The sequence below is a fragment of the Rhineura floridana genome, chromosome 11 (genome assembly GCF_030035675.1).
Source record: "Rhineura floridana isolate rRhiFlo1 chromosome 11, rRhiFlo1.hap2, whole genome shotgun sequence".
In the NCBI taxonomy this organism is placed as follows: domain Eukaryota; kingdom Metazoa; phylum Chordata; class Lepidosauria; order Squamata; family Rhineuridae; genus Rhineura; species Rhineura floridana.
Window position 1 is genome coordinate 13,714,086 of NC_084490.1, and position 25,161 is coordinate 13,739,246.

Here is a 25,161-nt window from a genome sequence, read left to right on the forward strand (position 1 = left end):
TCCGTGGGCCTGGGACCTTCCCAAGATGGCCGCTGCAGTGTGCCTGCTGAGCCTACGTGAACGTCCTTGCGTCGGCGCGCTGAGTGGGGCGATTCCCTTCTAAAGATGGCGGCTGCAAGGCATCTGGGGAAGGCATGGAATTTTTCTGCGGCCCCTAATGCTTTCCTAACATTTCGGGTAGGTTTTCCCCCTATTTATTGACGAGAGTCAGTAACTCTGCGTGTTCAGGCTTTTTGAGGCTTTAAGGGGTCAGCGTGCAGTTTGTATGGAACGCTTTTCAGCCTGTGTATACGTGCATGGTTAGACGACACTGAATTGTGCATTGTGTTATCTGGGTAGTTTATTGATGCATTCATGGATGCAGCGTTCTAAGTCTGTAACCCGCTGTGGCCTTACTCTTGATTAAGGATAGGGTATAAATTCCTATGGTTAATAATACTCATGCCTAAAATGATAATAAGGGTACCCCTTACCTTAATATGGATTCACGAAGCATTATTATCGCTCCTACATCTTACACAGACTAACCTCTTTGATAACTGCTGTGGACTGAGTCAGAGCCAAGGTCTGTCTCCAGGATCAGAGCCAGGTGTATTTCCTAGCTACCTGAGATCCTAGCTAATTGCAGCTACTGGCTAACTGCAGATTAAACCTGTGACTTTTGATATGGAGGAAAGATGTGCTGTGACCTATGGGCCCAGTTTTTGAAGCAATGTGGGATAGTGGCTAAGGGGTCCAAATAACATTTTGAAGACTCATGCAATCCTCATTGACCTATGAAATGCCTATTGAGTGGTCTTGGGCCTCTCTCTTTATATCTTAAACTCACAGCATCCTGCCTTCAGGTCGATTCCTGACTTATGGCTACCCTATGAATAGGGTTTTCATGGTAGGCGGTATTCAGAGGGGGTTTACCATTGCCTCCCTCTGAGGCTAGTCCTTCCCAGCTGGCTAGGGCCTGCTCAGCTTGGCACAGCTGCACAAGCCAGCCCCTGCCTTGTCTGCAAATGGCAGCTGGGGGGCAAGTGGGCTCCTTGGGACTATGCAGCTTGCCCACGGCTGCCCAGGTGGCAGGGCACGTAACCCCTGAGCCACTCCCTGTGGGGGTGATCTTTAGCTGGACCTTGACACCCAGGAGACACGCTCAGACTCTGGACTCTCAGCCAGGTTCTCCTCCCCACTGTGCTATACCAGCTGGTAAGCTAAAATGGGATGGATGGTGGGAGAGAACAGTGTTTTCCATCTTGAACTGTTTGGAGGAAAGATGGGATATGTGTGCTAAATCGCTTCCCCCCTCCCCCCGATGACTAAAAGATGTTAAGGGTGTCACTTACTTTATGTTAAGCGGTCAGGAGTATGTGTGTCAGATGGATAAATGTGCTAAAGTTGCATCTGCTCCTCTTGCGTGTTTAAGTTGTGGTTCTCTACCTGCTTTGTATGAGCGGTTGTATTTTCCTCCTTTCTCTCACCAAAGCTGAATCAGCTATATATCATGTGTACTATCAAAGAACATTATGGTGTTGTGCCTTTTTTAAAAAAATCCCTGCATAGCATGCAGAATTATTCACCAATGCTATCATTCTTCATATGCATGCTGATAATCTTTTACTATTTTCCCTGCCACGCACGTGGGGAGGCAAAAGAGGTTGTTGGAGAAGAGATACAACACTTCACCCCCAACCCTCGACCCTATTTCCTGAAATCCTGAAGTTCCACCTGGCAGCTATTTCCATTATACCAGTCTTATTTATTTACCTTCAGCTTTTCAGTTAAAATTGGCACATTTCTTTTCCTCTTAAAAATGTTTAAAGCAGTTCACAACAGCAGCAAACATATTTTTATGATGTCAGGCCTTTGTCGCTGTCTAAATTAGCCACTCACTTTGATGATTATTTGTATTGTTTTTAATGTTTTTTTAAATTACTGTACACTGGCCTCTGGCCTGATATGTTAGGATATGGCAGCATAGAAACACATTTATAAATAAAATACATAAATAAAACTTTCTAAAATGCATAAAACCTATTAATTTCATTTAAAAAAACAATTTGGCTCCTCTGAACTTCTCATGGGTATGGGGATGATCACTGTTTTGCATCTTGTAGCATAGCAGTCTTATGATTTTTCAGATTCCCATAAACCTACACGTTACAGTTCTGCTTGGCTATGACTCTACATTGGATCTCATAACTAGCCCTTTCTTCTGTCTTATCTTTTCTCAGGGTTTGTCTACTGTCATTCCAAAGGTCTCGCAAGTAGATAATTCTTCTGATTTCTTGGGAAAAGTTCCACACCGCAAGCACCCAGGCATCCTTCACCTCAAAAGTGTTAGACTTCCACCTGAATTGGTCAAAGTAGCTCACTTTCTGGTTGCTCGTGAGTAAAACCCATGCAACGATGAGTCCTTTGAGGTACACGGGTTAGTGTGGAATGAAGGATAGTATGGTGATCTGAAATCATATGCAGATCAAGAATGATTCATAGAATAGAATCAGAAGGGGCCTATAAGGCCATTCAGTTCAACCCTCTGCTCAATGCAGGAATCCAATTTAAAGCATGCCCCACAGGTGGCTGCCTCTTGAATACCTCCAGTGTTGGACAACCCACCACCTCCCTAGGTCATTGGTTCCATTGTTGTACCGCTCTAGCAGTTAGGAAGTTTTTTCCTGATGTTCAGCTGAAATCTGGCTTCCTGTAACTTGATGCCATTATTCCGTGTCCTGCACTCTGGGACGACCGAGATCTGTGTGACACCTTTCAAGTACTTGAAGAGTGCTAAACATGCCCTGTTCTTTCAGTTTCTCCTCATAAGTAATAATATAATATTGTTGTGCTATTATTATTTATTGCATATTTATTTTATTTTATTTATTTATTTATTTATTTATTAAATTTATATACCGCCCGACTAGCAATAGCTCTCTGGGCGGTGAACATAAAATAGCATAAAAATACAATGAATAACAAAATAATACTAAAATACAATCAACAATCCAATACAATAAACATTTTTAAAATTAAATCAGTGTAACTTAAAATGCTTCAGAGAATAGGAAGGTTTTGACCTGGCGCCGGAAGGAGAGCAGAGTCGGCGCCAGGCGTACTTCCTCAGGGAGACTGTTCCATAGTTCGGGGGCCACCACTGAGAAGGCCCTAGATCTTGTCATCACCCTCCGGGCCTCCCTGTGAGTTGGAACCCGGAGGAGGGCCTTCGTAGCAGAACGTAGTGCACGGGCCGGTTCATATCGGAAGAGGCGTTCCGCAAGGTATCGTGGTCCCGCACCGTATAAGGCTTTATAGGCTTTTTATTGCATGCATTTGACACTTACTGCATACAACCCCTTGCTGATCTACTGCAGATTATTCAGGGAGGTACAAGCAGCTCCAGATCTACCTGTTGCCCACCCTCTGATAATAAAGCATTCTGCCTTTTGAATGCACCGTATGCACAGTAACAAGCTGAAAAGGCCCTCTGGGTCCTTGAGAGGGAACTGCTATTGTTGCCTCCACCCCGACCTGTCTTCTCTTTCCCAGAATCTTCTATGCGTAATCTGGAGCAGCGGACCAAGGCCCTCACCAACTATCTGTGGAGTCGCAAGCGCCCCATGGAGACAGCAGATCTGCGCAGGAAGGCCCAGAAGCTGGAGCAGAAGCTGAGGGAGGAGAACGGTGAGTGTGGATTTGTGGGGTAATTGTAGAGGAGACAAGACCACCCATAGCGCAGGACTTGCTGACGATGGAGTGATATCTGTGGAGGGTTTGCAGTGCTCGATTTCAGAAGGTCTGCGGGGAACCTGTAGCCTCCCTGGTGTTGTAGGAGTACAGCTTCCATCATCCCTGATCGTTGTCCATGCCCGCTGAAATCCCAACAACATTTGGACAGCCACAGGTTCATCTGCACTGACCAGAGGGTTATGTTAGATGGCCTTTTAGGTGTCCATGCATAAATATGTGTGTGTGTATAAATATTAATAGGGAGCTACGCCTGACCCTATCATTATCTGTCTTAGGTGCCAGGCAAAAACATTTCTCCCAGGCATTTTGTTCTTAACTTCGGAGGACTTCTGTTGTGTGGCTTTCCTAAGAAGGGTTGCTCCACCGCAACTTTTGCTCTCACTCTCTCAGTGTGTATTAAGCTTTTACTTTAATTTTTATTAATTATAAGTAGCTTTGAGTGCACATATTTTTGTAGAAGAGGCAACTAACAAAGTTAATAAATAAATGGCAACTATATATGTATATATGTATCAGCTGGTATAGCACAATGGGGAGGAGAGCCTGGCTGGGAGTCCAGAGTCTGTCAGTTCAAATCCCTGCTCGTGCCTCCTGGGTGTCAAGGGCCAGCCAAAGGTCACCCCACAGTTTGTGGCTCAGAGGTTACATGCCCTGCCACCTGTGCAGCCGTGGGCAAGCTGCATAGTCCCAAGGAGCCCACTTGCCCCCCAGCTGCCAGTTGCAGACAAGGCAGGGGCTGGCTTGTGCAGCTGTGGCAAGCTGAGCAGGCCGTAGCCAGCTGGGGAGGACTAGCCTCTGAGGGAGGCAATGGTAAACCCCCTCTGAATACCACTTACCATGAACACCCTATTCATAGGGTCGCCATAAGTTGGGATCGACTTGAAGGCAGTCCGTTTCCTTTTTCCATATATATATATATAAAATTTGAATCAAAAATATTTTTAATACAAGCGCTTGAGGGGAGGTATGCATGTGGCAAGTACTATTTTAGAAGAGGCATCTCCCTTCTCTCTCTCGCATAAAAGCACAAGAAACAGCAAATCAGTTCTATACCTTGTATATAATGAGCATACACTTGTACATGCGAGGGTGTTGTGTGTTTTTTTGCACAGGAGACACAGTCTCTGTCCCACCACATGCTGAGTCTAAACAGACTCTTCATTCATTATGCAGTTACTTCATCATAGAGCTCACAGTTAAGCTATGGAGTTTAGCCATTCTAAATGGGGGAGGGCCATAGCTGAGTGGTAGAGCATCCACTTTGTGTGCAGAAGGTCCCACGTTTGATCCTTGGCATGTCCACCTGCAATTCCCAGCAACTGGCATTCAGTGGAGATAGAACATAGCCATTGTGGTTAATAGCCACGCACAGAAAAGAAAGCTTTTTCTATGATGATACAGCTGCAACTCTCACGTCAATCTCCTTAAACAGGTTGTAAATAGTAAAGACGATCATCAAAGCATGCAAACAAATACCATGTAAACTTGCTCACAGCTTGCTCTGACCCTTCACTGCTAAAGTAGAATTACACCAGAAGGAGACTCTGTTTGAAATAGTTGTTAAAAGTGCTGGTCTGTGACCAGGAAGATCTGGTCCAAATCCCCACTTAGCTGTGTGACCTGTTGGGTGACCTTGGACTAGTCACACTCTCTGAGCTGAACATGCCTCATGGGTTGTTGTGGTGTGTTGTGTGTGGGGAAGGGGTTGGAGAGTGATGGATGCCACCAAAGAGTGGGATAATGTGCAGTAAATAAAACAACACATTCGCTCACTCTCTCTGCCTCTCGCAGATGTGCTGAGCTCTCTGAAGGAAGATAATGAGATGAAACTGCAGGAAAAGGTCGTCAGTGCCCTCCGTAAAACAACTTACCACTGGGAGGAGCTGAAGTGAGTGTCCTGGCAATCCTTCCAGAACTGAAGGATCCGATTCCTTGGGCAGATTTGATCCAAACGTAGTATGCTCTCCCTTTATCTCACTCAATGCAGATCAATCGATAAGGCCCCTTTTCACACATCCCATCCCTTTTTATTTCACGTTTTGCATCTGAATATGGCAAAGTATGATGACTGATTCCAGACAGGGTGATCTACAGTCACATCACGTGATCCTCCACATGCATTCTTATATTGGCGTGACATTAGACAAATTCATGGAGTGTAAGGTAGCCGCTAGTCACAATGGCTGCATCGGAGGTAACATGGGTCCGAAAACCAGCTGCGAGCAGAAGAGGGCTTCCTATAGGAATCTGGTTAGCCACTGCAGAAATAGAATGCTGGACTAGATGGACCTTTGGTCTGATCGAGAACTGTATTCTGTAGGGGAAATCACATACTTTCTGTTCGCTCGAAGCCACACCCTTCTCAACTTTTGACACTTACCTGTCTTGCCTGCAAAAGCCTGAACAATCCTAAGAACTAGCAACTTGATTATTATTACTTAAATTGAAAGCAGAGGTTTTCAGAAGGTTGAATCATGTTTGGCCAGCACACAGAGGATCCCCGCCTGTTTATCATAACGGGTTAATCGATGGTAACAATAGAGAGTGCTCACAATGCAATTTATACACAAGCCTCTAGCAAGGGGTGCAGTGCCTTCCGGTCTCTCTCATTGGCATTGACTTGTGAGGATTGTGCCCCCTGCTGATTGGTTCTGTGGTTTCTCCTTCTAGCTACAGTGACGAACTCAGCTTTGTATACATGGCAGCCCGGATGGACGGTGTCTTTGCTGCTGTGTTCCGAGCTATGCATGAGGTGAGTTTGTGCGTCGGTTTTCTTTTTGGGGGGGGGTGCATGGAGGGATGGAAGTACAATACCTCTTCAAAATAACTTAAGTGACTAGTAATATATTAGTATTTTTTAAAAAAAGAAACAGCAACTACATAATTCAGTTGGTAAAAGGTTGGATCCCCCCCCCCCCCCAAGGATCTGTTGATCTTTATTGGGCTTGACAAGTCGTGTTGTGACGATATCTTTTGACCAATTCAAGGCAGGCAGTTTTCCACTTCTCTTGCCATATAACTTCTTATTTATTTATTTATTTATTATTTATTTATTTAGTTTAATTTATATACCGCCCTAAGCCCGAAGGCTCTCTGGGCGGTGTACAAAAAGATAAAAACAAGCACAATATATAAATACAATAAATACAATAAATCAAGAAACAAAAACAAACAAACAATAACGAACCAAACAACATCCAAAATACGGAAATGCTGTTTAAAATACACTTTAAAATGCCCCCCCAATAATCAATTTAATAAAGTCGAGCACTTGTAGTACATTCATCAATAAATACAACTCAAATTCCATCGTTTTAACAAAGAATAATTTATACATCTTATGGTCATTAAATTAAACTAATATTCTAACATTCCAATAACTTACATAGCCGATAATTGTTCATTTATGGCAGCAGGTAGTTTATTCCAAGGTCCTTTATGCCGAACTCGCTTCCAATATAAGCTAAGGTTGGTGCCCGTTTTTCCATTCCCTCCTTCAGTATTTTATAAGGTTGTAGCAGCAACGTCAGTTTTATAACCTCCAGTTGTTCCCAAATTTTCCTGATCCTATTTTCTTTGGCCCTTTTTCCTGTTTCCATGTTTAAGGAAGAGCATCCTCATGTTAGTATATATAAAATTTGAGATTGATATTTCTTAACACTCTCTTGCCCCTGCATATAATTTAAAAGACGTAACAAAGGATCTGCAACCAGCTGAATATTTCGTTAATCATTTCTTCCACCATTTTTCAGAAAGAGCTTGCTTTCCTACAACCCCACCACATATGCTTGTTTTGTACGCTCTCATTGCTGTGGCAGTGCAAAGCAGGGTCATTGCTGTGGTAGCCCCTCAGCTTTGGAATGACCTGCATTAGAAGTGAGGAGGAGCTCATTTCTGGCATCCCCTATAAGCCTTGCAAGACTTCATTTGCATTTCTAGGAGGCAGGTGGCTGATTTGATAGATTTGGGGTTTTTTATTTGTGTGTGTGTTTGGTTCAGTTACCTATGGACTGCCTTCGATCCTGACGTATGGCGACCCTATGAATAGGGTTTTCATGGTAAGTGGTATTCAGAGGTGGTTTTACCATTGGCTTCCTCTGAGACTGAGAGGCAGGGACTGGCCCAAGGTCACCCAGTGAGCTTCATGGCTGTGTGGGGATTCGAACCCTAGTCTCCCAGGTCGTAGTCCAACACTCTAACCACTGCACCACAATGGCTCTCTTGGCTTTGTTTTTAAGGAATTTTTATTGCACTGTAGGGTGATTCTTAAATATCATACCCCAGCTTACAAACTGGAGAAACAGGCCGTGCATGATTTAAACTGATACCGGCCAGCGGCTCATGCAGGGATTTCTCCTTTTTGCCCCTTCAGATCCAGAAGAGAGCCCCGGACTTTCATCCACTCACTCTGCTGGATTTTGGCTCGGGGACCGGTGCTGTCAGCTGGTGAGGAAAAATTATCATTTGGTCGTCAGCAGCGAGGGGTGGCTTTTTGGAGGGAGGGTCAATTGGCTGAGGCCCAGTGCCAATGATGGTGAATCTCTGGCCCTCCAGATGTCATTGGGCTCCCACTCGTAGCCAGTGGTGGCCAAGGATCTGTAATCTGGCGGGAGCTGTAGTTTGGTGGCATCTGGAGGACCCCACCTTCCTTATCCCTGGCCTGGGCAAAGGGGACTTTCCATCCCTGTAGCTGCACCTTCTAGAGGAAACAGTGCACATGTGTCTCATCCTGCTGCTTTCTTCCTTTCTCCTTCGCTGTAGGGCAGCCCACAGCATCTGGGGCAAGACGATCAAGGAATACATGAACATCGACAGGTCAGCTTCAATGCTGGCCTTGGCCGAGAGGCTGATGAAGGGTAAGTGTTATGTGAGGTGCTCTGTGGAGGGTGCTCTGTGCGTGTGCGTGCTGCTCCTTGTCCACCTGACATCTAAGAGCCCTATCACTCCAATGAAATCCTTCCATGATTCATAGATAGAACTCCAGACACACAGTCCCAGGGGGAAATTCCCACGTGCAAGGGCCATTGAAATGAAAGGAAGCTGTGCCCTCTTCCCCCTTGTGTTGTGATTTCCTATTCTCTGGCTCCTTGGAGTTGATCATAACATTTGCATGGGACGATTCGGTGTGATCATACCTGAAGGCCCTCAGGTGTGACTCATGAGACTGAAGGCGCCCCTTAAACAGCCCCCTCTAAAAATAGTATTTGCACATAGAAACCTGGCCTATCAAGGTTATCCCCAGCCTTCTGCCTGAGACACTAGTTTTCTTTGTGTGTAGGGTTCCGAGTTTCCCCCCACTCTAGGTGGAAACATTCTATGGTGTGAGCCCCCTCCTTTTATTTGTAATAGTACAGCCCTGATGAGGGTTCACCTTCTTCTGTGTGAATGTAGTCCAAAGCAAGCTTAAATGTACCAAAGTGAACCCTGTAGTGTCTGTGCAAGTCAAAACTGGATGTTTGAAGCCAAACTTCAGTGAAGTTTCTCATAGAACAATTCTGCTTCTGCTAATTGTGGCCGGAGTGTAAAGAGTCACCTTCTCTTCCCACTGGAAATCATAGGCACGACCGCCTGGGATTTTACTGAGCCTTGTGCATTCTTGTATTCTATGTTAGGGGTAATGTATGTTGTGGGCCAGAAGCAGCCCAGGTGGTGCAGATTTCACACTTCTGGACTAGAGGCAGCAAACCAGGGCATGTTTTCTTGGAGACTGTGCATACCGCCTGGAGAATGTGCATATTATCACACAATTGGAGTCCAAGTATGCCAGTTGCACAAAATCAAAAATACTACTTTTTACTTGCTCTGATCACATGCCCTACACCAGAGCAGAGTTTTTTTCTTTGTCCCTTTCTGCACTGTGGTTCTTGCTTCACCATTAGTATTGTGGAAGCATTGGAAACGGCCGTATACAGAAGCGGACCATTGGTCCAGCATTGTGTACACCGGGTGTGGGGAACCTTTGGCCTCGCAGATGTTGCTGAACTACAGCTCCCATCATCCCTGGCTACTGGCCATGCTCTGTGAGGCTGATGGGGGTTGTAGTTCAGCAGCACCAGAGGGCCAAAGATTCCCCATACTGGATCTAACCTGGTCACTAGCCAGACTAACCAGGTCTTCACATGAGGGACATTCCCAGTTCTGCCCCGAGATGTCGGCGATTGAACCTGGGACCTTCTGCATGCAAAGCAGATGCTCTGCTGCTGAGCTGTGACCCTTCGCCTGTTGTATTTGACCCCCAAGAACCTCTTCTTCCCTCTCTGTGCTTCTGCTTATTGGTTGTTTTCTTATTCCCAGGCATTTCTGAGGACCAGGATGTCTGCATCCCAGGAGTTTATTTTCGGCAGTTCCTCCCTGTCTCACCAAAGGTAAAAGAAAACAGCCCCCTCCCTGTTTCCTCCCAATGGCAGCTGTGTTCAGAACAGACTGAGTCCCAGGGGACCCGTTAAATCATCATTCAGGCACCTGAGGTGGCCTTGGTTCTGTTGACTAGGGGACTGTTGTGGAACGCCAGAAAAAAAACACACACAAGGATTTCCCAGTTGACCTTAGTTAACTTTTGCATCTTATTAGATTCCCTCCACCCCTTTTCCCCAGGCTTAATGGTTGGAACTGGTCCACAGCTGGGGTAGTTTAAAACTTTTTCTTTCTTTTTTTGCAATATATAAAACACCTTAGGGGGAAAAAACCAGTTCTGCGAATGCCCAGCTTTTGCCAGGGAAGTGTGTAAATTTGCATTTAGCAACCTGAGATTCTCTATGATGATACCAATGGCTTGAATCCTAATGAAGTTCTTGGAAGGAGAGCTTTGTGTCCTCTACAGATCCATGCATTGCCCCCCAAAGCTTCTTTGTTCAGGAAGGCGTCCCTGGCCCTCCAGTGTGGGATAGGGTGGAGGGGGGAAGGGGAAATTGCTCCATATCAGGATTGGATCATAAGAAAAGCCAAGTAAAGGGAAAAAATCCTTCTCTTCCCCTCATTCTCAATAATACTAGTAATTTTGTTCATCATTTTTGCAAAAAAGTCTCAGACTAAAAAAAAAAATCTCTAAAATACAAAACTCATATAAAATTTACAACACTATAAACCATAGGAATGCTAGAAGTGTTCATCCAGCACCATTTCCTCCCATTATATATCGGAGAGGTCCCTTCTCTGTTGTCTCTTTAGCATCTGCTAAAGACGTTCCTCTTTCAACAAACCTTCTAAATGGTGATCTTTATCCCAGTTGGTATTGGATTTGAATTTATTTTAAACCTAGGTGTTGTTTTAAGCTATTTTCACATATATATAATTTTTCTAGAGTTTTTATATAAGCAGCTTTATTAACTACATATGCACATTGTTTTTATAAATTTGTTTTTATTAATACTGTAAATTGCTTCAGGATGCCTCATGGAAAGCGATTCATAAATGAACTGAAGAATAATAGCAATAACAAAGAAAAATATCCTATCCCACTAAAACAGGGCATAAATCACCCCATGTTAAAATCCAAAAACCTACGTGAACTGGGACATCTTTGCCTAGTGCCCAAAGGTTTGCAGTGTTGGTGCCAGGTGTGCTTCTTTGAGGGGGAGGGGGGAAATTCCACATTCAGGGAGCCACCACTGAGAAGGCCCCTTCTCTCCTTGCCATCCTGTTCAGGAAGGGCCCTCTGTCCCTCTAGGGAGACTTTTCAGGTGTTGCTGGGGACTGCTGGGGGGAAGGGATTGGCAAACATCTGTGACGTTGCTTAAGTTACTTTAGGATCCAAGCCAATAATAATAATATGTATGTGTCATATCCTTTATCCAAGGAGCAAACAATGGTATACATTGGCCTCATCCCACCCCACCCCTGCCAGCCACCATCAGTTGGATCATTGCCCTGTGAAGTAGGTTGGGCTGAGAAAGTGTATCTTTCTCAAGGTCGCCCAGTAAGCTTCATGACAGAGGATGGATTGATCTCTCCAGTCTGAAGTCCAACAACCTGACCATTGCATTACAGGGTTCCAGCACACTGGCTCTAAATCAAATTTTCAGTCTTAGCAGCAGCAACAAAAAAGACTCCAAAATGTGAAGACTGTGTTCCTACCTGTGTTCTCTGCCTCTCTCTCTTCTTGCCTCCCGCGTGCAGGTGAAATTTGACCTTGTGGTATCTGCTTTTTCGCTGAACGATCTCTCCGATTATTCTCAAAGAGTGGAGACGGTGAAGACTCTCTGGAGAAAGACAGATGGTTTTCTGGTGAGTGAAGGGTCTGCCCTAGTTGAGCCCATCCCTCTGATGTACGTTTTGGCCTCCGTACCGAAGCACGCACAACTGAAGCGACTACGTAGATCTTCCTTGTTTATCTCTGCCTCCTTTTCTTCTGTTTCAGGGATGGTAGGGCCTCTCCATCCTCACCATAGCTCTGCCTCTTCTCCTCTCCCCCCGCCCCGAGCATTGCAGTGAGGCTTGGGGAAAGCTATGTAGCGACCTGCCCTCGTGTATTTTTCTGAAGTGCCATGTACGCTGTAAAGAGTTTCCCTTGGATTCCACGCACAGCAGGAGCCGCTGCCTCTTGTCTGGAGAAGGGGATTGCTGTTCCTCAGGCACCATCCACTGTTTGTTCCCTCTCTTGTCTCTCTTTTTCCAGGTTCTGGTAGAGAACGGGACCAAAGAAGGCCATCAGATGCTCATGGAGGCCCGGGACATTGTATTACAGGTGAGGCACCTTGGTGAGAGTGTATTGTGCTTAAAAAATGCACCGAGGTTCTAAAACAGGAGTCAGCAACCACCTTGCCTCTGCTCGCTATTTATTCCTTATACCCTTTAGGCCAGTGGCCGTGTTTGGGGGTTTTTGAGCAAGGGCCATGGGTGCTACCACACTTCTGTTCTCTTCTCTCTCCCTGTTCCCCAGCTCAGCGCCCCCTCCCCCAAGAGACAGAGAGAGAGCGAGTGTATGCATGCAGACGCGCACGATCTGATCCTTGCAATCTGATCCTTGCCTCATAGAGTTGAAAGAGGGTTACTCTTCCAGCCTCCGCTCCCCCTCCAGTCACAATACAAAACGTGATCGCCTCGTAACGAAAAAGCAGTGACTGTTGGGACCAAGAGGCTTCATGGGCCTCAGGGGAAGTCCTTAAGGGCAGTGTTGCATCCATGAGCATCACATTGGCTCTCCCTGCTATAAAACGGTGATGAAAAAAATAGATTATGCCATGCATTCCATCAGCCTCCTTCTCTTAGGCTGAGGGTGGGGGAGCTTGATGCCATTTACATTCTTCCCCTCTGGAGGATTGGCATATTTGGGGGGGGGAGAGTGGTGGTGGTGGGTATTGCACTATTGCTTCCCCCCAGGTATGACTGGCCCCAAACTCTTTCTGCTAATTGTTGTAACTGCTCCAGACTACCACTATTATTTGCACAATTTCTTGAAAATAGTATTTTAATCAGGATGGGAAGAAAACTTTCCTTAACTGTGATAGACAGTAGGGTTGTCTCCATCTGAAATGTGCCTGAACATTTAAACAAGGTGGCAGACGTAAGCTTTGGTTGGCTCCACCCGTTCAACCTCTGGTCCCTGAGTTTGCCACAACATTTGGCTTGAAGATTACTCGCTTGTCCATGGTGAAGGAAGGTGTATGGCAATGACATACAGGGCTGTCTAAATGACTTTTGCTTTTTCCCCCTTCCTCCTCTTGTGTAGGGCACGGATAAAGTAGTTCATGATCCCAGAGAGCCTTATGTTTTTGCCCCGGTGAGTTTGAAAACTACCTGGAACCAGACTGGGTAAAAACGAGGTAACAGAAAGCTGAGGCTGAATCCTGACAAGGCAGAGTGGGTGGTTCCCTGGTTCAGGAATTAGACAGCCACGAGAGTGGCTGTACACTATAGCGAGCATGGAGTTTTTGCATTCTGCCATGTTAAATTGAAAATACCCCCATTCTGCTGCTTCCCATAAGCTCATTTCAGAACAAAACTTACAGTCCTGAACTCGGCAATGCTTGCTGAACAACCCTCTAACTTTTCATGGTGATACACAAAACACTCGGAGAGAATTGAGAGTGTAAAACAAGAAAAAAAATAGATCCCTGTTGGACTTTTTTCTCAGTGGTCCCACTGAAAATAAGCATGCAAATGATCAATCCTGCCCTCTGCCCTTCCTCCTCCCCTATCTCTTCCTCCTCTCCGCCTCCCCCGTGGTCAGTTTTACCTTTCCTAAGCATGATTGCAGGGGTCTAAATCCCTTCAACTCAATCAGCATGCAGATGATCAATCCATTCGCAGCAAACTTGCACAGGATCCCATTTCTTATTACCTCCTGGATCAAAAAGCTGTGAAATGTTACCAAATTCTTCCAAGCTACACTTGGAAGTGGATTGGACTGTGAAAGACCAACCCTCATTGTGTTTGCATTTTGACAAATTTGTAGGATAGTACAGTATCACAGAGAGGAGGTCAGGTTTCCTGCTCCCCTGGTGCATTCACTATAGCTTCCCTATTTTCCTGCTTTTTAAAGTTTGATAGACATATGTGTTGGCTATAGGTACATTCTTAAACCCCAAGGGGTTTTTTTGCCTGTTAGTGAATTAAGTAATTTAGTCTTTGAGTGCTCCATGATTCATCTCTGTTAGTGTAGCCTAAGTGGCTGCAGTGGCTAGGAGCACCTTTTACCATCTACAGCTGGTACGCCAGTTATGACCATTGCTGAATGGGAATGGACTTTACACTGTGGCTCACGTGTTAGTAACCTCAAGACTGGACTACTGTAATGAGCTATATGTGGGACTGCCCTTAAGGCTGGTTTAGGAGATGCAGCTACTGCAGAATGCTGTGGCTAGGTTGCTGACTTCTGACCCTACTACATGCATGTAATACCGCTCTTGAGAATTGTACTGGTTGCCAGTATGCTGCTGGAACAGGTGTAAGGTTCTAGTGTTGACATAAAGAGGCCAGAACAACTTGAAACCGGACTGCCTAAGGGAGTGTCTTCTCCCATATCAACCTGCTTAGTTACAGAGGTGTGCTAATGAGGGCCTTCTGACCATGCTGCAGCCCACATAGTTTCACCTTGCAGCAACTAGGGGCAGGGACTCTTCTGTTGTAGTACCAACCCTTAGGAACCAGCTCCCTTCTGAACTGAGGCAAGTGCTGGCATTGATGTCATTTTGGCACTTGCTGAAAAAGTGAGATAAACCATGTTATAGCTGCAGGTTTCCTACACCCTTTCCTTGTGTGTCTGAATTCAGTATTTCTGGGGTTTCTTAAACCACAGTTTCCTGTTGCTTCCAAATGGAACCCTTGCTTGCAAACGGGGGGAAATACCATGGTTTGCAATCACTGTGTATAGCTGGAGCGTAAACTATAGTTTCCGAGTTTGAATGTGATGGGTTTAAGAAGCCCAAGTATTGAAATAAGATATGGGAAGGAGGAAGTGTACCTAACTTACTAAATCAAGGTCATTTCATTTGGACTAATACATTCTTATACAGTGGTTCCCAAACCTTTTCCCGCACAGACAGCTTTAAATATGCTGAGGGTCTCTGCAGACCACTTAATTATTTTTCTGCCTCTTGTAGCCATTGTAATGCAACGTGCTAGATGCCAAATGAGTTTTAATTGTGTTTTTATTGCTGCTGTTTCTTACACATTGTATTATAATCTGCACTCCAAAACATTCCAATTGTAATGCAGTAAAATACAATGTAACAAATAAAATAAGCAACAAAAATACAATTAAAAAACCAGTTTGCATATTTAACGTAGACATTCTGTGGACCACCTGAATGACGCTCACGGGCCACTGTTTGGGAACCCCTGTTCTAATACATTCTCCCACTTAGAGTAATGTGGGAAGAGATGTGATGGAAAGGCTTGTTGATTGTGGAGACCTGTGAACAGATGAGACCTCATATTCTCTCTGTCGCTCTTTCTGGCAATAGCAGAGAGAGAAAGCTCTGCCTGAGCCTTGGCACACCTTAATACTAACTAAATTGCCTTCCCTATCTCTCTCGCACTCAGTGTCCGCACCACTTGCCCTGCCCTCGCTTGTCACCTGACCGTCCCCTGCCATGTAACTTCATCCAGGCGTTCGTCCCCCTGCCTTTCAGCTGGGTGAGTGTCTGCCGGCCTTTGGAGAGACGCTGCCGATGTTGTATGTTGATAAGCCCTCTAATGTATTTGATCAGCTTAGGGTGCTCGTGTAGGGTAGCGGCTAAGAGCCCGAGCAACACTCTGTGAACCAGTTGCCTTGACTTCTCTGCCTTCCAATGTAGTTAATTCTGTTTCCCTACGTTGGAACATTAAATGTCACCTAGAAAATGTACGTGGAGCCCTTTAATAGTCACACTTGGCTTTGGGCTCCTACTGGGAGGAAGGGTAGGATATAAATTTAATCAATAAATAATAATAAATATTATAACATAGGAACATGTAGGAAGCTGTTGCCTTCCGCTGAGTCAGACTGTTGGTGCATGTAGCATTGTCTATGCTGACTGGGAGCGGCGCTCCAAGGTTTCAGGCGGAGGTCTATCCCAGCCCCACCAGGAGATGCAAGGGATTGCACCTGGGACCTTCTGCATGCAAAACAGATGCTCTGCCACTGAGCTACGGCCCTTCCCCAGATAGGGTTGGAAGGGAACAAAGTTCGATGGTACAACAAACAGTTTGCATACTGGAGCTGCCCTGGTTCAGTCCTCAGAACCTATTGCAAGTGCTGGGGAAGACCCATGCGTAAGACCTCCAAGAGCACAGTCAGTCAGAGTGGACAGTACTGGACTAGATGGACACATTAATCTGACTCGGTCATTCATTCATTCATTGACGATCACTTGTGGCCAAGTAAGATTGTCTTCCAAGTTAAGGTCTTTAAGAGTGGGTCCGTGACTATGGAGGCCAGTTCTGGATCCACACACCCTACCACAGTGAGGACATAGGTTTCCAGATGGATTTGCTTGGAAGATGCCTGTGCATGAATTTGTTTTATGTGGGGAGATCGGCTCACAACGATCAACACACAATCTTGACAGAAAAAGGCTTTGATCCAATGGCATGGATACCACAACGATTGAAAGTCCTTTATCTGCTGCAGCCTTCATTCGCCTTCACAGCTGTTGTAACACATGTTATTCTCCGCCTGTTCTGCCGTTGAGGACATTCTTCGATCATTCTTTGTCTGGTTCCTCTCCCTTGTCCTTACCTTCAAGGGCGACTCCCGATGGCATCGCTCATAGGGTTCATTGGAACACACAAGCCCGCTCACCACTACAAGGTGACGATCCGGCGAGGGGTCTGACTCTGCATAAGGCACTTGCCAGCTTCCTTTGAGAGAATGAAGAGGGAGGCATCTTTTAATTTCAGGTTTTGAGCCTTCTGTCACTGAAGAGATTGTTTGGATGGGTTAGGGGTGATGGTAGCAGGGGCTTTTTTCTCTTTTGATGTTCTTTTTCCCCAGTTTTTTTCCCCATAGATCCCTTCTCTCTTGTCTGTGAGCAGTATGGAGTAGAGAAGCGCTATGCTCCAGTAACAGGAAGTGTCAGTAGCCAGCCGTTCTAGCTCCAGCCTTCTAGCCTGACCTCTATCATCGTGGAGGACCAGGGCGGGGAAATACAGACATGCCGGATTATGTAGGGCAGGGGTGGCGAACCTTTGGCACTCCAGATGTTGCTGAACCACAACTCCCATCATCTTTGCCCATGGACCATGCTTGCTGGGGATGATGGGAATTCTAGCTCAGGAACATCTGGAATGCCACCCTGGTATAGGGAGTCTACGAGCTCAAGTATTCAAAAGTTTAATTCACAATTGATTAAACTTGAACTCAGAGAGTTGGGCTCACCCTTTAGCTAAAACTGGTAAGTGGGTGAATAAATGGGGGCAGGAAGTAGTATTCGTCTACTGAGATCTTTTTTCCCCTCCTCCTGTGTCTTCCTCCAGAACCCACCACAGAAACAAGAGATATTCTCTTACCTGATCCTACGCAGAGGATCGGGGGAATTGGAGCAGCCCTGGCCTCGGGTCACCAAGCCTGTTCTTTGCCGACCCCGCCACATCCATGTCCACCTCTGCTGTGCTGATGGCAGCCTCCAGCATGCGGTTATTACTCCTCGGAAACATGGCAGGTACTGGATTTTCTCTCTCAAAGGCGGGGAGGGCGTTCTTTCTAGACTCTGATTCTTTAGATGAAGAAATGGGAAGCCTTGGAGCAATTCCCCATTTCGAGGAAAGGTTACAGCAATTGGGCTTTTTGATTAAGAAAAAAGGCAGGCAAGCTGGGAGGACTTCACGGAGGTGTATAAAAATTATGCAAGGTGTGGAGAAAGATCTGTTCCCCATCCTTGTCTCATACTACTAGAACCAAGGGCCATCCAGTGAAGCTGAATGATGGATGAGTCAGGGCAGACAAAAGGAACTGCTTCTTTACCCAGTGCCTAGTTAAGCTGTGAGAGTTCGCCGTTGCAAGATGTAGTGACGGCACCAACTCGGATGGCTTTAAAGCAGAGTTAGACAAATGTTTTAGATAACGTTATAGATATAGATATAGTTATAGTTATAGATAACATCATTGTTAATGTTATTTGTTATTTAATTTTATTTGTTATTATAATGTTATTTGTTATTTAATTTTATTTTTGTAAATTGTATTGCTTTTATTGTATTTTTATTGTATTTTTATACCTGTGTTTATTTTTCTTTGTACGCTGGCTTGAGGGCCTTTGGCCGAAAGGCAGGGTATAAATGAAATTTAATAATAATAATAATGATAATGATAATAAAAATTCATTAAAGATAAGGTGATCTATGGCAACAAAGCCACGATGGCTCTGTTTCTGCCTCCAGCGGGGGAGGCTGTATGCCTCTGAATGGCAATTGCTAGAAATCATAAGTTGGGTGTGTGCAGCTTGTGGGCTTCCCATAATGAGCATCCGGCTGGCCACTGTGAGAACAGGATGCTGGACTATGATGGTCTTTTAGCCTGATCCAACCGGGCTCTTCTTATGTTCTTACGACCGACTCCCTGATGAGAATGTAGGGGTCATCAGATGTCATTGCTTCCTGCAGGGATCTTTACAGATGTGCTCGGAACAGTCAGAGTGGAGACCGCCTCCCTGTTTTGAACCCGGATAGCGAGCTGGACTTGGGAGAAGAGAGAGGCTATATGGCCCAAGATCACAAAAAAAACATGGATAAAGATCACAGTTGATGAAGCTTTACAGAACCACCTTCCTCCTCTCACCGTGTCCCACAGCCTCTAAGAGGCATCCTGTCTCATATTACACACACAAATGCTGGCTGGCACTCCAGAATCAATGAGCTGGTTGGACTCAGTGGTGCCATAGGCCACGTTTCCAGGCTCTCCTGCTTGAGAAAATAGTTCTGTGATTTTTACAGAGGGTTTCAGTAAGCCTCAGGCTGTTTGCACAAGGTGGGGGGTTGGTGTTAAAGCATCTCGAAGCAGTTACTGCTCCTTGGATATGCACTGGGTGTGTATTCAATGTAGTTTTGTTTTGCCTTGCTTTGATATGTCCAGGTGCAAATTTGTTCATATCATGCAACGGGTCATTTTATACAAATCCATTAATCGGGCACTTTGACTGTCTATATTCCCTGTGTGAGGTGAGCTGATCGCACTCTTGAGTTTAAAAACAAAACACCAAGCTCTGTGTTGAATCTGTTTCTGTCGGTATACCATTTCGTGTGTGTGGGTGTTGGGGATGGATTGATGTTTGAATTTCTCCCTGTTCTTGCTCTTCTGAATTGTCATACACATGCTGAAGGTCCCCTGTATTGGGAGAAGGGTAGCCCCAACCCTCTTCCTGGTTCTGTGTTTGTGCAGGGAATGTCATGTGAAGAAGCTTTCTGAAAGACCTCCCACACCCAGCTGCCATGCAGAATGATAGAAGCCAGCAATAAATGCATCACAGGGTGCTCCAGCTTATCTATTTCAGCTCTGAGCTCAGGTCCCTGTTTAAAAGGGCTAAAGGTATCTTTCAGGGTAATTAAACTCGCAAGCCCCAGTCCACCCCAGGGCCTAGTGGAGTTGGGGTGCCTGGAGAGTGTGGGGCAGTGGTAGAGAACCTGTAGTCCTCCAGAAGTTGGACTCCCATCAGCCTCAGCCAGCATGTCCAGTGGTTAGGGATGATGGGAGCTGTAGTCCTTCAACATACAGCTCTAGGTTAGTGACCTTTGGGCTGGGAGGTGCTGCTTCTGAAGATTGTGTTGGAGTTTTGTGCAGGTGAATTGCTCTTCCTTTGGTACCTGGGCTGGTCTGATTGGATAAAGAATGTCGAAACAATGCAAGGGTTGTGAGTGGGATGCGATTCTAAACTGGATTACTGGGGATGAGCCCGAAACTAAGAGTTGGTAGATCTTTAGTTACGATCCAGTGCAGAAGGGTGTGATCTTAACTTTTAATCCCAGCTCCGGAAAAAGGAAGTAGAGAATTAAAATAGGGATTGCTAGGGAGCATGTACAGCATGATAAAATTTCCCCCAAACCAAACTGCCATTAAACCATGTTTTTAAGGCTCTTCTAAAAGCAAGCAAAGAGGGTTCCATATTTATTTCCTTGTGATAGTTATTCCACAGGTGGTGGGGGGGTGCCATAGGCTGCTGACCTTGAAAGGTCTCACCAGTGGACCAGATAAGAGTGTCTTGGGTGCCAAACTTAAAGCACAAGTAGCCACATATGAACATAGATAGTCCTTGAGATATCTGTGCCCAAAGCATTTAGCATTTTTGAAGTTTTGGGGATGGATACAGGGGCCTTGCAAAGAAGACTGGATACTTGCTGTAGTTGTGGTTTTCCATAACCAATTTAAAAAGAAAAATCTTAAGGCAATTTAAGCAGTTATTAACTGTATGCCTTGGAGGATACTGGCATTAGGCACAAAATTCATCATCCTGAACAATATTGAGGTTTTGGAATAGTGGGTTTCTAGATCGTAAGGGTACAAAGCATGGTGAATTCTGATATGCTAAAGGGGGGTTGCGGGTGAGAGAGAGAATATTCAGTATGTGACCTAGAGGGAAAGGAGTTGATCTGCAGACTTTCCAATGGTAACAGGACTGGGAGGCAATATCTTAGATAATTTTGGGTGCTTCCAGATGATGGTCTCTTAGGGTATTGCCTGAAAGCACTGCCTTGCTGAAATGAAGCAGAACTGGGTCTAGTCAGTGCCTGGATGAGTCATTGCCTTGGAACCATGCATATGCTGCCTTGGGTTCCATGATGGAAGAAAAGTGGAATATAAATGAAATCTTTTGTTGCTACTTGTCCAATCCAGTTTGTCAGTACTTCCTGTCACAGAGGGATTTGCTTTTTCTAATGATAAACACATACTTTGCTTCCAAGAGTCCCCCAAGGCTCCATAGCAAGTAGGGCCTACTGAAGTCTTTATAAAGGATGCCCAGGATTGCAGCCTGACTTATCTGTGTCCCAATCATTTGGTCTGTCAAACCCTCTCCCTTTAAAAAAAAAATGCCCTGAAGCAAAGCACGAGATAATTGTGCATGACATCTGAAGCAACAACTTCCCACAAAGTGCCTTTGCTGCCTGGGTTGATTCCCATCTTTGACTGCATCCGATTCAAGCAGCTAGAATTCTTCTTGGTCCTGGCAGCTATTGTCATCTGGGGAAGTTCCAAATTCTACCAGAAGAGTTGGACTGCAGTGCTAGGCCCACATTGAGATCCACTAAAATCTTGGGGGGTTTCATTTTCGGTGCAGAATGATCTAAGAAAGAGGTTCTCAAACTAGTCCAGGGACCTGAACGTTCAGCTGGTCCATGAAAAAAGTCGCAGAACAATTTAGGATATCAGGACTTGTATTAGCATCCCAACCAATAAGGGAGCTGAATTGTTTCATGGGAAAGCTACATCTTCCAGAGTTACTGGCCCCGGCATACTAACATACCAGGATGGAGGGAAGCCACCAGATCTTGGGACTACCTCTGTAGTGAGGAAAATGACTTGTAGCTTGGCAGCAGTAAGTACGATTGGCGATCGAAAGCTCCATGGTTCAATCCTCTGCATTCGAACTAGGAATGACCCTTCTCTGAAACCCTGCAGAACCCCTGCCAGGAAGTATAAACAATACTGAGCTAGATGAGCCCATTTTTTCCTGGCATAGTATAAAGCATTTTACTATGTGGTGTAGTGGTTAGAGTGTTGGACTACGACCTGGAGACCGGGGTTCGAATCCCCACACAGCCATGAAGCTCACTGAGTGACCTTGGGCCAGTCACTTCCTCTCAGCCTCATGAAAACTGCCGTTAAGTCGAAATTGACTTGAAGGCAGTACATTTACATTTTATGTTCCAGAATGGGAAAGGGGCAATGTGTGATTAATTCTTTTCCCTGTTGGATTGTGATTCAGCCCAGAGAAGTTGGAAAGGGGGGAGAGATAGTGAGCGTGGGGATGGGTATTCAGAGGTATTCTGAATTGCCTGCCCCCCTTTGGAATTTTGTCAACACATCTCTGGTCTGAAAGCATATGATGCAGTAGCTTCAGTGGTGCAGAGCAGGTTTGAGACTAGTTGGAGCCCAGCAAAAAGGCCACCATGTAAGAAAGATATACAATGTAATAAATTTGGGTTGCTTTTATAAATTCTACCTCTGTTGGATTCCTCCCTGGATTTTGAGTTTCCGCTTTACTGAATAGGCTGACTGGATCAGTGTTGGAATCCTCGATTCTTCCAGTCGTGTAATATATTCTTGCCCCTCGCTGGATCATCGCCTTGTAGTGGTGAGTGGGCTTGTGTGTTCCAGTGAACCCTGTGAGCGATGCCGTCGGGAGTCATGTACTCCCAGCAGGGTCGCCCATGGCGGTAAGGTCAAGGGAGAGGAACCAGACAAAGAACGATCCAAGAAAGTCCTCAACGGCAGAACAGGCAGGGGATAACAATGTATATGTTACAACGGTTGTGAAGGCAGATGAAGGCTGCAGCAGATAAAAGACTTCCAATCGTCATGGTATCCATGCCATTGGATCAAAGCCTTTTTTCTGTCAAGATTGTGTGTTGATTGTCGTGCACCGATTTCCCCACATAAAACAAATTCATGCACAGGCATCTTCCGACCAAAACAAAACAAAAGCCCCATGGCGATTGGCAAATGGCGATTTCTCCATCTGGAAACCTATGTCCTCACTATGTCCAGAATTGGCCTCCACAGTCACTTATGGACCCACTGTTAAAGACATTACCCTGGAAGACAATCATACTTGGCCATGAGTGATCACCAATGAATGAATTTTATATTACTTCTTGGTATTATGCAGTTAGTGAAAGCAGGAAGAATTTTAAAAATATGAAGGTGCTGGGTATTGGCAATTAAGCGGAGGGACCTGTGGTCCTCCAGATGTTGCTGAATGACAAGTCCCATGATGCCTGACCATTGGCTATGCCAGCTGGGGCTGATGGGAATTGGGACTCCATCAACATATAGAAGGTCCCAGGCTCCCCACCCATGAATTAACCAAAGGGGGGCAGGGAAGGGAAATGATCACTCAGTGCTAAAAATTGCTGCTTTCCAGGGTAATTTTTAAATAGCCCAAAGCGTGTCCCTGTTTCAGGCCATGAAACCTGGGCTTGTGATTTTTAATAAATAAATCTCCATTCAGGATCACAACTGCCTTTCAGCAAGAAGGTATGGGGGAAGGGGGAAGCCCCTAATGCTTTAAGCAAATTGATCGGGGCTGTGCTTTCTTTAGCAATGGATCAGGGTGCATGTGTACATTCTGTTCTGAAATCCACAATTCCTGAATGAAAAAAATAAAGCAGAGCTGGGAGAATTCACATACAGTATCTCTAAAACTCCCAAGAAAGGGTCTGTGATTGCAACCCTAATCTTGCTACTGGTGTTGTCATGAGCCAAGAACTTTTGTGTGAAAAGCAGATGCTGTAAGTTGTGTTTTTTTTTGTAGTTTCCTTGGATGTGAACAGTGGAGAAGGCCTGCTCTGTTGGGTGTTTTCTTTTAAAAAAACAACTGTGGAGTAATAAGGAAATGAATGTAGCAATCAAAGGACTTATTTATTTGTTCCCAATTAAATACAGATGCCTGGGCTGTGAAAGCAAATGCTCTTGGGTGTGGCTCCATCCAGCCTGCCAAACCAGTGTTGGGGCTGGATGTCAAAGGAACCCAGGTAGGATTTTAGGTTAGTTAGTTGCACAGTCAGAGTAGAAAGGGTTTTATAAATAAATAAATAAATTGTTGTGAGTATCTTGAATATATTGCTTACTATGTATTAGTCGCAATAGGATCCTATTTGATCTAGAGAGCTTCTTGTAGTTCTGTCCATCAAAAAGGAATGGGCTGAATCCCATATGGTTGACTGCTGGCATGATTCAGAACAATGAAAAGTGGAGAAGGAAAGGGTTAAAGGATGGTGTTAAATGACTGAATAAGTATATATAGCATTTCACTTTTGTGTGTGTGTTGCTATTGTTTGTTAGTGCTGCTGTAGTGTGGATGGTTGGATGTGCTGTTTTAATTTTCTCATTTATTTATTTATTGTATTTATATCCCCCCCCCCCATAGCCGAAGCTCTCTGGGTGGTTTACAGTAACTAAGTTCTGAGCGATTTACTTTTTGTATAATTGATGGCCCTTGGCTAACTAATAAAGACTATATATTAGCCCCTAAATGAGAGTTATAAGAACATAACAACAACATCCTGCTGGATCAGGTCAGTGTCCCATTCAGTCCAGCATCTTGTTTTCATAGTGGCCAACCAGATGTAAATGGGAGTCTGGCAAGTAGGGCCTGAATGCAACAGCGCTCCCTCCTGCAGTTTCCAGCAACAGGTATTTGGAAGCATACAGTAGGGTCCCGCTTATACTGCAGGTTAGGGACCAGGCCCCTGCCATAAAGCGGAAATTGCCGTAAAGCGGAACCCATTGACTATAATGGGTTGCTTCGTGCGAAAATGACTCAAAATGCTGCAAAATGGCAAAATCGGCTTTAAAACGGGGAATTTCCCCTGATTGAAAGCCACTGCATCAGCCGAACGCCGTAAAGCAGAACACCGTAAAGCGGGGCCCTACTGTACTGCTTCTGACTGTGGTTTCAGAGCATAGCCATCATAGCCTAGTGACCTTATTCCATTGATTATTACATACAGTAAACTCAACAACATTGCTGCCCTGGGCTCCTTCTGGGAAGGAGGAAGAGTGGGATATAACTTTAACAAACACACGAACATTTATCGCATCATTTCAGACAGGGACAGGGAGAATGTAGCCCTCTAAATGTTGCTGGACTACCATCAGCCCAGCCAGCTTGGCCAGTGGTCATGGGTTATGACAGTTGTGGTACAAAAACGGTCAAAGGGCCACAGGGTACCCACCCCCATTTTAGGGTCTTTCTGCTCACGGCCGGAGTTTGATCCCAACGGAAGGAGGAAGTAAAATCTCCAGTAAAAGGGGTCGAGGTCCACTCAGCCTTCCATCCATCCGTGGTCGGTAAA

At 45.2% G+C, this 25,161-nt stretch overlaps 1 protein-coding gene across 2 annotated transcripts; it reads left to right on the top strand.

Moving 5' to 3' along the window:
• On the top strand, window positions 1–24,786 carry METTL17 (methyltransferase like 17). Of its 2 annotated transcripts, XM_061589280.1 has the most exons (14): window positions 1–177; window positions 2,223–2,376; window positions 3,535–3,669; window positions 5,527–5,623; window positions 6,406–6,487; window positions 8,108–8,181; window positions 8,497–8,591; window positions 10,030–10,100; window positions 11,851–11,958; window positions 12,350–12,418; window positions 13,403–13,453; window positions 15,718–15,810; window positions 17,632–17,816; window positions 18,757–24,786. In XM_061589280.1, the coding sequence occupies exons 1-14, from the start codon at window positions 106–108 to the stop codon at window positions 18,896–18,898; spliced, it is 1,428 nt and encodes a 475-aa protein (XP_061445264.1). In that variant the 5' UTR covers window positions 1–105; the 3' UTR covers window positions 18,899–24,786. The 2 variants fall into 2 exon arrangements, with proteins under 2 accessions (XP_061445264.1, XP_061445265.1); XM_061589281.1 differs by lacking the exon at window positions 1–177 and having other exon boundaries at window positions 2,343–2,411.
• The last annotated feature ends 375 nt before the right edge of the window (window positions 24,787–25,161 follow it).